Consider the following 13,415-nt stretch of genomic DNA (forward strand, 5'->3'; position numbering starts at 1 on the left):
GTTCCTTGCTGAACAACTTTGGAAGAACTAAGTAAATCCAGACTGTAGCTGAAGCAGAAATTGACTCCACTCAAACACAAGAAACATGCTGTTATACCAACTGCACTACTACACATCTCATGGCCCTTCTTTTTCAGTTGCAGGTCCAAATGGTTATTCTGTATTAATGAATATTCACGCCAAATTTATTACAAAAACTCACCTCCCAGGGTGGTTACTTTCATTGCCCTTTTCTGTTTCCCACATAGACTTTGTACAAGTCCTCCTGTAAAAAGGTTCATTGAAATTACAATACATGGGCAACATGTAAGACCTTCAACAAATATCTTATCCAGCTAACAAATCTTGACCAGTCCAAACCAGGTTCCCTCTCCACAGTTGGGAAGGCCAGTTTGTACTTTTACCTATCCAACCAAGTAATTACACAGGTTTCTACCCAGATCTCCTGTAACAGAACCAGGCAAAGTCAGATGTGAGAAAATACAACATGCAAGGGCGTGGCACATTTCTGGAAGTAAAGTTTATTGATGAGTTTGCCCTCAGTAGCCCTGCAAGTTAAAGCTACCACAGTAATACAACTGAAAAATGTGCATATTTTGACAAAACAAATAAGGAATGTGCAGGGGAAACAAGCCACAGGTTTTCAGAACCTCAGAAATTGCGACGTGAATTTACAATTACACAGACGCACAATGAAAAATGGAATGATCACCTCCTGGTCAGCTGCCTATCACAGTGTTAACCATTTAAACATAGATTACAGCAGAAACTCCTGCAGGTTCCATGAGATAAATCAGTACAAATCCCCTTCACATATGGTGCTCCATTAAGTAGAAATCTACAGCCTCTATTTATAGATCTTTGTGACACACAAATAAAACTGATTTACAATAATTTTAAAAAGGAAATAACTATAATTCATCAGGTAATAGACTTTCTTACGATTATACATCATATATATTGTATTACATTTCAAGCCCATTTAAAAGAATGGGAATCTTACAATCTACAGTAATAAGTGTTTTACACTCTGAATTGTGTATGTGAAATGGAGACCTCTAAGATTACAGTTCAGTAGTTGGAAGGTTGGCTGAATGTGTTGCATTTGGCCCGATTTAGCATCTGGTGTTAGATCTGCATCTGCTCCAGATACTTGTAGGTTGGGTTTTCATAACCATGATTTTGCATCTTGTTCAGGTGGCGCTCCTCTGGAGTCAACATGGGGTCAACCTGTAAAACCCAAGAACTTACTTATACAGAATCTATAACTCCACTTTTAGCTGTGGAAACAAACCAGAAGAGTTAAGACTGAAATTCTGAGAGAATAAGACACTCACATACTGGCATCACTAAGTTTTACGACTTTGCTAAATTGGTGTCTGAAGAACTGCTGCTGCACGATGATAAAATGGTTAAGATTACATGCCAATAAATGATTATGAACAGATTATGGTAGATCAAGCAAACACAGAAAGATTTGTAATTGCTTTCGATACAAGACAGAAGTGCTCCTTTCTTTTTTATTCCTACAAAATCAAAGGAACTTTACATCTAACAAGAAGCTTGTGTTTATCAAATTAATTAATTTGACTAGTGCAGCTTCTCAAATGTACCTGTTCCATTGAGCAATGCTATAAAATACACCAGTGAAATTCAGTTCCCTTGAATGGTCACAATACCAAAATGATCCAAAGTGGATTGAAGGTCTTAAATTTGACGTAAATAAGGTTGTGTATGTTCTGTGTACATAAACTAGAAGTGAAAATGGCACAAAGGTAGTTTTGGGACAAGCAGAAAACAATAAACTGCACAGAACTTATAATAGTGAAAGCACAACATCTCAGTTGATCTGGTGGAGCACACTCCCAGTTGGCTTCATAAAAGTGAAGGTCAGAAATGAGCAGGGTTTCCTTCTCTCAGCCTGCTTTCCCTTTCCTATTCTCTTACCTTCTCAACCCTTTCTCTCTTTTGCACAACTTGCCCCCTCCCCCACTCTCAAATATTCTCTCAGTTGGTCACTCTACCTAACCACCAGCATTACAGATCCATTATCAAATATTTCAGATTGAACTGAAAATGGTTAAGTTTCTTTTTTTTCCAAGCGAAACTTAAATACAATCAATTGCCACTCATTGGCAAGGAACAGCCAGTAAATCCCCTCCACCCTGTGGTATGACTCTCATCATCTTCACATCCTCTCCAATGCAAGTGTCTCCCTGGAAGCTTCCTATTTCCAGAGCCATGCTCCAGTCTCTCCACCCGGTTCCAGGCCTCAAGCTGTTTGCTGCTTCGCCAATCACTGATTAATTCCCTCTTATGTTTGCTGCTGCTAAGTTTACTGGTGAACTGACAGCACAAAAAATGGGACAGAAAGGGCTTCTGATTGGAGGAGCAGCACCCTGTACAATCTTCCACTTATACTTAGCTGTGGGGTTAGTTAACTCCGTTGGATTGTCGGCTAGTTTGCGATGCAGAGTAATGCCAACAGGGTGGGTTCAATTCCTGCACCAGCTGAGCTTACGGTGAAGGACACACCTTCTCAGCCTCTCCCCTCACCTGAAGCTTGGTGACATCCTATAACAATCTCCAGTCATGGAGACCTCTCTCGTGAGACATCAGCCCTATGGTCCAGTAAGAGTGGTACAGCAACTTTACTTTTACTTACATGCATTTGAAACTCTGGCTTCAGATTAAAACTCTTTCTTAGATTAGATTAGATTATTTAGTGTGGAAACAGGCCCTTCCGCCCAACAAGTCCACACCCACCCGCCGAAGTGCAACCCACCCAGACTCATTCTTCTACATTTACCCCTTCACCTAACACTACGGGCAATTTAGCGTGGCCAATTCACCTAACCTGATGAACCTAAATTTCCTGATGAAGGGCTTATGCTCGAAACGTCGAATTCCCTATTCCTGAGATGCTGCCTAACCTGCTGTGCTTTAACCAGCAATACATTTTCAGCAATTCACCTAACCTGCACATTTCTGGACTGTGGGAGGAAACCAGAGCACCCGGAGGAAACCCGCGCAGATACGGGGAGAACGTGCAAACTCCACACAGTCAGTCGCAGAAAACAAACTTTCCACTTCAAAAACGCAGTTGGCTCGTTGGTCCAGTGGTGTCTTTGACACTTTGTATCCATGCAGTATGTGAGAGAAGTCCCGGGTTCATATCCCAGATGAAGCAGAGGTTTTCACAGTTAGCTCCCTCTCGTATTGGTTGGTTAGCTCAAATGGTTACAGCGTGGTACTAATCCCCATAGAACATAGAACAACACAGCACACAACAGGCCCTTCGGCCCATGATGTTGTGCTGAACATTTGTCCTAGCTTAAGCACCTATCTATGTACCTATCCAATTGCTGCTTAAAGGTCACCAATGATTCTGACTCTGCCACTCCCACAGGCAGCACATTCCATGCCCCCACCACTCTCTGGATAAAGAACCTATCCCTGACATCCCCTCTATACCTTCCACCTTAAGTTTATAAAACCATAAGACATAGGAGTGGAAGTAAGGCCATTCGGCCCATCGAGTCCACTCCGCCATTCAATCATGGCTGATGGGCATTTCAACTCCACTTACCAGCGTTCTCCCCGTAGCCCTTAATTCCTCAAGACAACAAGAATCTATCAATCTCAGCCTTGAAGACATTTAGCGTCCTGGCCTCCACTGCACTCCGTGGCAATGAATCCCACAGGCCCACCACCCTCTGGCTGAAGAAATGTCTCCGCATTTCTATTCTGAATTGACCCCCTCTAATTCTAAGGCTGTGTCCACGGGTCCTAGTCTCCTCGCCTAATGGAAACAATTTCCTAGCGTCCACACTTTCCAAGCCATATATTATCTTGCACGTCTCTATTAAGTCTCCCCTTAATCTTCCAAACTCCAATGAATATAATCCCAGGATCCTCAGCCGTTCCTCATATGTTAGACCTGCCATTCCAGGGATCATCCGTGTGAATCTCCGCTGGACACGTTCCAGTGCCAGTATGTCCTTCCTGAGGTGTAGGGACCAAAACTGGACACAGTACTCCAAATGGGGCCTAACCAGAGCTTTATAAAGTCTCAGTAGCACATCTCTGCTTTTATATTCCAACCCTCTTGAGATAAGAGACAACATTGCATTCGCTTTCTTAATCACAGACTCAATCTGCATGTTTACCTTTAGAGAATCCTCGACTAGCACTCCCAGATCCCTTTGTACTTTGGCTTTACTAATTTTCTCACCATTTAGAAAGTAGTCTATGCTTTTACTCTTTTTGCCAAAGTGCAAGACCTCACACTTGCTCACGTTAAATTCCATCAGCCATTTCCTGGACCACTCTCCCAACCTGTCTAGATCCTTCTGTAGCCTCTCCACTTCCTCAGTACTACCTGCCTGTCCACCTAACTTCATATCATCGGCAAACTTCACTAGAATGCCCCCACTCCCCTCATCCATATCATTAATATATAATGCGAATAGCTGTGGCCCCAACACTGAACCCTGCGGGACACCGCTCGTCACCGGCTGCCATTCTGAAAAAGAACCTTTTATCCCAACTCTCTGCCTTCTGTTAGACAGCCAATCCTCAATCCATTCCAGCAGCTCACCTCGAACACCATGGGCCCTCACCTTGCTCAGCAGCCTCCCATGTGGCACCTTATCAAAGGCCTTTTGAAAGTTTAGATAGACCACATCCACTGGGTTTCCCTGGTCTACCTACTTGTCACCTCTTCAAAGAATTCCAACAGGTTTGTCAGGCATGACCTCCCCTTACTAAATCCATGTTGACTTGTTCTAATCGGACTCTGCTCTTCCAAGAATTTAGAAACCTCATCCTTAATGATGGATTCTAGAATTTTACCAACAACTGAGGTTAAGCTAATTGGCCTATAATTTTCCATCTTTTGTCTTGATCCTTTCTTGAACAAGGGGGTTACAACAGCCATCTTCCAATCATCCGGGACCTTTCCTGACTCCAGTGACTCTTGAAAGATCTCAACCAATGCCTCTGCTATTTCCTCAGCCACCTCTCTCAGAACTCTAGGGTGTATACCATTGGGGCCAGGAGATTTATCAATTTTAAGACTTTTAAACTTTTCTAGCACTCTCTCTTTCATAACGACAACCATACTCAACTCAGCCCCATGACTCCCTTTAATTGTTGGGATATTACTCACGTCTTCCACTTTGAAAACAGAGGCAAAGTACTTGTTATGTTCTGCTGCTATTTCCTTATCTCCCATCACTAGGCTTCCTGCATCAGTTTGAAGTGGCCCAATGTCTACTTTTGCCTGTCGTTTGTTTCTTATCATTTCTAATATTACTGGCTAGCCTACCTTCATATTTGATCCTCTCATTTCTTATTACACTCTTTGTTATCCTCTGTTTGTTTTTGTATCCTTCCCAATCTTCTGATTTCCCACTGTTCTTAGCCACTTTATAGGATCTCTCTTTTTCTTTAATACATTTCCTGACTTCCTTTGTCAGCCATGGTTGTCTAATCCCTCCCCGGATAATCTTTCTTTTCTTGGGGATGAACCTCTGTACAGTGTCCTCAATTATACCCACAAACTCCTGCCATTTTTGCTCTACTGTCTTCCCGGTTAGCCTCTGCTTCCAGTCTATTTTTGTCAGTTCCTCTCTCATGCCCTCATAATTACCTTTATTTAACTGTAACACCATTACATCTGATTTTGCCTTCTCTCTTTCAAACTCCAGACTGAACTCTACCATATTATGATCGCTACTTCCTAAGGGTTCCCTTACTTTAAGATCTTTTATACAGTCTGGTTCATTGCAAAGCACTAGGTCCAGAATAGCCTGCTTCTTTGTGGGCTCCATGACAAGCTGTTCCAAAAGGCCATCCTGTAAGCACTCCATGAATTCCCTTTCTTTGGATCCACTAGCAACATTATTTACCCAGTCCACCTGCATATTGAAGTCTCCCATGCTCAATGTAACCTTGCCTTTCTGACATGCCTTCTCTATTTCCTGGTACATGTTACGTCCCTGGTCCTGACCACTGTTAGGAGGTCTAGACACATCTCCAATTATGTCCCTTTGTAACACTCTGTTGCACCCGGGGAAAAAGTCTCTGACTGTCTACTCTATCTATCCCCCTGATCATCTTACAAACCTCTTATCAAGTCACCCCTCATCCTTCGCCATTCCAATGAGAAAAGGCCTAGCACTCTCAACCTATCCTCGTACAACCTATTTCCATTCCAGGCAACATTCTGGTAACTCTCCTCTGCACCCTCTCCAAAGCTTCCACATCTTTCCTAAAGTGAGGCGACCAGAACTGCACACAGTACTCCAAATGTGGCCTTACCAAGGTCCTGTACAGCTGCAACATCACCTCACGACTCTTGAATTCAATCCCTCTGCTAATGAACGCTAATAACCCATAGGCCTAGCCACCTGAGTGGCAACTTTCAAAGAGCTATGAACATAGACCCCAAGATCCCTCTGCTCCTCTACCTTACTAAGAACCCGACCATTAACCCTGTATTCTGCATTCTTATTTGTCCGTCCAAAATGGACAACCTCACACTTGACAGGGTTGAATTCCATCTGCCACTTCTCAGCCCAGCTCTGCATCATATCTAAGTCCCTTTGCAGCTGACAATAGCCCTCCTCACTATCCACAACTCCACCAATCTTCGTATCGTCTGCAAATTTACTGACCCACCCTTCGACTCCCTCATTCAAGTCATTAATAAAAATTACAAACAGCAGAGGATCCAGAACTGATCCCTGTGGAATTCCACTTGTAACTGGCCTCCAGGCTGAAAATTTACCATCTACCACCACTCTCTGACTTCGACTGGTTAGCCAGTTCTCTATCCAACTGGCCAAATTTCCCACTATCCCATGCCTCCTGACTTTCCGCATAAGCCTACCATGAGGAACTTTATCAAATGGCTTACTAAAATCCATGTACACTACATCCACTGCTCTACCCTCATCCACATGCTTGGTCACCTCCTCAAAGAATTCAATAAGACTGGTAAGGCAAGACCTACCCTTCACAAATCCGTGCTGGCTGTCCCCAATCAAGCAGTGTCTTTCCAGATACTCATAAATCCTATCCCTCAGTACCCTTTCCATTACTTTGCCTACCACCGAAGAAAGACTAACTGGCCTGTAATTCCCAGGGTTATCCCTATTCCCTTTTTTGAACAGGGGCACAACATTCGCTACTCTCCAATCCCCTGGTACCACCCCCGTTGACAGTGAAGATGAAAAGATCATTGCCAATGGCTCTGCAATTACCTCTCGTTTCCCACATAATCCTAGGATATATCCCGTCAGGCCCGGGGGACTTGTCTATCCTCAAGTTTTTCAAAATGTCCAACACATCTTCCTTCTAACAAGTATCTCCTCTAACTTACCAGTCCGTTTCATACTCTCCTCTTCAACAATACAGTCCCTCTCGTTCGTAAATACTGAAGAAAAGTACTCATTCAAGACCTCTCCTATCTCTTCCGACTCAATACACAGTCTCCCACTACTGTCCTTGATCGGACCTACCCTCATTCTCGTCATTCTCATGTTTCTCACATACGCATAAAAGGCCTTGGGGTTATCCTTGATCCTACCCGTCAAAGACTTTTCATGCCTTCTCTTAGCTCTCCTAATCCCTTTCTTCAGCTCCCTCCTGGCTATCCTGTATCCCTCCAATGCTCTGTCTGAACCTTGTTTCCTCAACCTTATGTAAGCCTCCTTCTTCCTCTTTACGAGACATTCAACCTCCCTCGTCAACCAAAGTTCCCTCACACGACCATCTCTTTCCTGCCTGACAGGTACATACATATCAAGGACACGTCGTATCTGTTCCTTGAATAAGTTCCACATTTCAATGACATCCTTCCCTGACAGCATACGCTCCCAACTTATGCTCCTCAGATCCTGTCTTCCAGCATCGTATTTACCCTTCCCCCAATTGTAAAATCTACCCTGTTGCAAGCACCTATCTCTCTCCATAACTAAGGTGAAAGTCACAGAATTGTGGTCATCATCACCAAAATGCTCACCCACTAACAAGCCCATCACTTGTCCCGGTTCGTTACCGAGTACCAAATCCAATATGGCCTCACCTCTGGTCGGACAATCTACATATTGAGTTAGAAAAGCTTCCTGGACACACTGCACAAACACCACCCCATCCAATCTACTTGATCTAAAGAGCTTCCAATCAATATTTGGGAAGTTGAAGTCGCCCATGACTACTACCCTGTGGCTTCTGCACCTTTCCAAAATCTGTTTCCCAAGCTGTTTCTCCACATCTCTGCTGCTAATGGGGGGCCTATAGTAAACACCCAACAAGGTGACTGATCCTTTCCAATTTCTGACTTCAGACCATACTCCTTCCAAAGGCAGATCCCCCTCGAACTGCCTTTCTGCATCATTATACCATTTCTAATTAGCAACGACATACCCTAATCTGACTGAAACATCTGTAACCAGGAATCTCCAACAACCATTCCTATCCATTTTCTATCCACGTTTCCGTGTTGGCCACAACATCGTAGTACCAATCCATGCCTTACGTTCAACCACCTTATTTCTGATACTCCTTGCATTGAGCCCATCTCCGTGTCCGCAAGTATTCCCTGTCAGTGTTACTTTCTCCACAGCCTCCCTACATTCTTGGACATCCTGAAAAACAGCTAACCTACCTGCTGGACTACAAGTCTGGATCCCATCCCCTGCCAAATTAGTTTAAACCCCCCCCCCCCCCCAACCGAAGAGTGCTAACAAACCTACCCCCCAGGATATTGGTGCCCTTCTGGTTCAGGTGCAACCCGTCCTGCTTGTACAGGTCCCACCTTCCCCAGAATGCAGTCCAATTGTCCAAATACCTGAAGCCCTCCCTCCTACACCATCCTTGCAGCCATGTGTTCAACTGCACTCTCTCCCTATTCCTTGCCTCACTGTCACGTGGCATCGGCAACAACCCAGAGATGACGACTCTGTCCGTCCTAGCTTTTAGCTTCCAGCCTAACTCCCTGAGCTCTTGAATGACCTCCCCACCCCTCTTCTTACCTATGTCGTTGGTGCCAATGTGCACCACGACTTCTGGCTGCACACCCTCCCCCTTAAGGATTCTGAAGACACGGTCCGAGACGTCTCGGACCCTGACACCCGGGAGGCAACAAACCATCCGAGAGTCTCGCCCATGTCCACAGAACCGCCTGTCTGTCCCTCTAACTATAGAGTCTCCTATAACTAGCGCTCTCCTCCTCTCATACTGACCTGGTGTAGCACTGCAGTTTGCAAGTGGCAAGTTTGCACTGCAGGGTCTATGTTTGGCATTGCTTTTGTGCTGCTTGATAGGTCAGTGGTTAGCAGTGCTGCTTCACAGCGCCAGGGACCCGGGTTCGATTCCAGCTTCAGGTGACTGTGTGGAGTTTGTGCATTCTCCCCATGTCTACATGGGTTTCCTCCCACAATCCAAAGATGTGCAGGTTAGGTAAATTGGGCATGCTAAAACTGCCCATAGTGTAGGGTATTGGTCAGGGGTAAATAAAGGGTTTGGGGGGATGGGTCTGGGTGGGTTACTCTATGGAGGGTCGGTATGGACTTGTTGGGCCGAAGGGCCTGTTTCCACACTGTAGGGACTTTAATTCTATGTTTTTACGACCAATGATCCTACTCTGTAATGTCATGTAATTATTTATTTGTTATGAGAACTCTATGAATGAGTTTTAAAGTTATGAGTAAAGTGTAATATACCATGATGTGTCATATGTAGCCCACTGGGAGTAGGTTGGGCTCTTCCCATCTGAAATAACACAAAACCAAGTTTGACTGCTCATCTGTTGAATTTTGTAAAAATTACAAGATGAAAATTTGTAAAGTAAGAATTTGAGAGCCAGAAATTTGAAGACTTAAAGATAACTTTGAAAAATCTGAAATGAAGATATGAAATTGAAATCATCCATGATTATATTGAAAGTTAGAGAGATTGGGAAAAAAGAAACAGAAATAATACAAATGGTGACAGTCATGAGACTCAACAGGTATCCAAAAAGCAAGGGAGAAATTAGAATGAGTGAATGGCATGATGAATAAAGGGCTCAAAAAAGAAAACGGCTTTGCTGAAGGGCACAGAGATCAAAAAAACCTGTGATATCTGTTTACTCAATATTCTGCCATTGGGAACAGATTCTTCTCATACCTTCACTAAAATCACTCCCAACTTTGTACAACTTTATTTGTCCCCTTTAACATCTCTGCTCCAAACAGAAACACTCCACTTTCATTAATGTCTGCACTTCACTGAAGTTCCTCATCCCTGATACCATTCTTGTATATCTCCTCTGCGGCTTTGCTGAGGACTTAACATCCTTCTTGAATATGGTGCCCAGGCTTGGATACAGTATTCCATCAGAGACTTAACCAATGACCAGGTTAGCAAAACTTGTTAGTTGTGGTACTCTATCCTTCACGTCAAGTCAAAGAAACAGATCTTGATGCAAACCTCCTGCATTTTCTCCATATTTCTGCACACCATTATCCAAATAACCATCCAATACCCTTTGAATGCTTCAATTGAAGTTGTCGCCTCCACCACATTTCCAAGCAGTGCATTCTGTACCCTAACAGTTTACTATGAGAAATGGTTTTTGTCACATCATTTTAAATTGATGCCCTCTCGTTTACAAGCAGAAACAGCTTTTCCTTATCTACTTCGTCCAGGCAGCTTATGAATTTAAAAGCCGTAAGCAGGTCCTCTCAGTCATTCCTCTCCAGGGAGAACAGTCTCAACTTCTTCAATGCATACTCTTGGTTGAAGTTTCTCATCCTGGAACCATTCTAGTAAATTGCATTGCACGCTCTCCAATATATTTGCACCTTGTCTATAATGTGGCACCCATAACTGCCCACAAAACTCCAGGTGAGATCATAGAATCCTACAGCACAGAGACAGTCCCTTTCACCCAAACTAGTCCATGTCAACCAAAATATCCATCCCCTCTAACCCCATTTCCCTGCACTTGGCCCATATCCTTCTAATCTTTCCTATTCATGTCCAAATGCCTTTTAAATGTTGTTAATATACCCGACTCAACCACTTCCTCTGGCTGCTCAATCCATATGCATACCATCCTCTATGTAAAAAAGGTGCCCCTCAGGTTTCCTTTTATTCTTTCCTCTCTAACCTCAAACTGATGCCCTTTGGTCTTCAATTCCCCAACCCTGAGTGCATTCACCTTATCCGCGCCTCTCATGATCTTACACGCTTCTTTAGGATCCCCCCTCTAAGCTTTAAAGAAAACAGCTTGTCCAATCTCTCCCTATAACTCAGACCCTTGATTCCTGGCAACATCCTTGTAAATTTCTTCTGCACTCTTTCCAATTTAATAACACCCTTCCTAGAGCAAAGTGACCAAAACTGAACACTACTCCAAGTGTGTTCTGTACAACTGCAACATAATGTCCCAACTTCTATTCTCAATTCCCTGACTGATAAAGGCAAGTGTGCCAAAAGCCTTCTTCACTGCCCTGTCTACCTGTGACTCCACTTCCAGAGAACTGTGAACCTGAACTTCAAGATCCCTCTGTTCCACTACACCCTTTAAAGCCCTGCCATTCACCATAAAACTCCTGATTTGACTTTTCAAGATGCAAGACCTCACACCTTCTCAGCTCACTTCCCCAACTGATCAAGGTCCTGCTGCAATTTCCGAGAACATAGAACACAGAACAATACAGCACAGAACAGGCCCTTCGGCCCACGATGTTGTGCCGAACATCTATCCTAGATTAAGCACCCATCCATGTACCTATCCAATTGCCGCTTAAAGGTCGCCAATGATTCTGACTCTACCATTCCCACGGGCAGCGCATTCCAAGCCCCCACCACTCTCTGGGTAAAGAACCCACCCCTGACATCTCCCCTATACCTTCCACCCTTCACCTTAAATTTATGTCCCCTTGTAACACACTGTTGTACCCAGGGAAAAGGTTTCTGACTGTCTACTCTATCTATTCCTCTGATCATCTTATAAACCTCTATCAAGTCACCCCTCATCCTTCGCCGTTCCAACGAGAAAAGGCCGAGAACTCTCAATCTATCCTCGTACGACCTATTCTCCATTCCAGGCAACATCCTGGTAAATCTTCTCTGCACCCTCTCCAAAGCTTCCATATCTTTCCTAAAGTGAGGCGACCAGAATTGCACACAGTACTCCTAATGTGGCCTAACCAAAGTCCTGTACAGCTGCAACATCACTTCACGACTCTTGAATTCAATCCCTCTGCTAATGAACGCTAATACACCATAGGCCTTCTTACAAGCTCTATCCACCTGAGTGGCAACTTTCAAAGATCTATGTACATGGACCCCAAGATCCCTCTGTTCCTCCACCTGACTAAGAACCCTACTGTTAACCCTGTATTCCGCATTCTTATTTGTTCTTCCAAAATGGACAACCTCACACTTGGCAGGGTTGAACTCCATCTGCCACTCCTCAGCCCAGCTCTGCATCATATCTAAGTCCCTTTGCAGCTGACAATAGCCCTCCTCACTGTCCACAACTCCACCAATCTTCGTATCATCTGCAAATTTACTGACCCACCCTTCGACTCCCTCATCCAAGTCATTAATAAAAATTACAAACAGCAGAGGACCCAGAACTGATCCCTGCGTAACTCCACTCGTAACTGGGCTCCAGGCTGAATATTTACCATCTACCACCACTCTCTGACTTCGACCGGTTAGCCAGTTTTCTATCCAATTGGCCAAATTTCCCTCTATCCCATGCCTCCTGACTTTCCGCATAAGCCTACCATGGGGAACCTTATCAAATGCCTTACTAAAATCCATGTACACTACATCCACTGCTCTACCCTCATCCACGTGCTTGGTCACCTCCTCAAAGAATTCAATAAGACTTGTAAGGCAAGACCTACCCTTCACAAATCCGTGCTGGCTGTCCCCAATCAAGCAGTGTCTTTCCAGATACTCATAAATCCTATCCCTCAGTACCCTTTCCATTACTTTGCCTACCACAGAAGTAAGACTAACTGGCCTGTAATTCCCGGGGTTATCCCTATTCCCTTTTTTGAACAGGGGCACAACATTCGCTACTCTCCAGTCCCCTGGTACCACCCCCGTTGACAGTGAAGACGAAAAGATCATTGCCAACGGTTCTGCAATTTCCTCTCTTGCTTCCCACATAATCCTAGGATATATCCCGTCAGGCCCGGGGGACTTGTCTATCCTCAAGTTGTTCAAAATGTCCAACACATCTTCCTTCCTAACAAGTATCTCTTCTAGCTTACCAGTCCGTTTCACACACTCCTCTTCAACAATCCGGTCCCTCTCGTTCGTAAATACTGAAGAAAAGTACTCATTCAAGACCTCTCCTACCTCTTCCGACTCAATACATAATCTCCCACTACTGTCGTTGA

At 44.2% G+C, this 13,415-nt stretch overlaps 1 protein-coding gene across 3 annotated transcripts in view; it reads right to left on the reverse strand.

Annotated features, from left to right (window-relative positions):
- Positions 1 to 501: 501 nt before the first annotated feature.
- aplp2 (amyloid beta (A4) precursor-like protein 2) overlaps positions 502 to 13,415 on the reverse strand; it is a 208,939-nt gene continuing 196,025 nt past the window's right edge. For all 3 annotated transcript variants that reach the window (XM_060846945.1, XM_060846944.1, XM_060846946.1), the window contains one exon: positions 502 to 1,230. In XM_060846945.1, the coding sequence (XP_060702928.1) occupies positions 1,129 to 1,230 (102 nt within the window). In that variant the 3' untranslated portion in view covers positions 502 to 1,128. The remainder of the gene's footprint in view (positions 1,231 to 13,415) is intronic.

The sequence above is a fragment of the Hemiscyllium ocellatum genome, chromosome 29 (genome assembly GCF_020745735.1).
Source record: "Hemiscyllium ocellatum isolate sHemOce1 chromosome 29, sHemOce1.pat.X.cur, whole genome shotgun sequence".
NCBI classification, from domain to species: Eukaryota; Metazoa; Chordata; class Chondrichthyes; order Orectolobiformes; family Hemiscylliidae; genus Hemiscyllium; species Hemiscyllium ocellatum.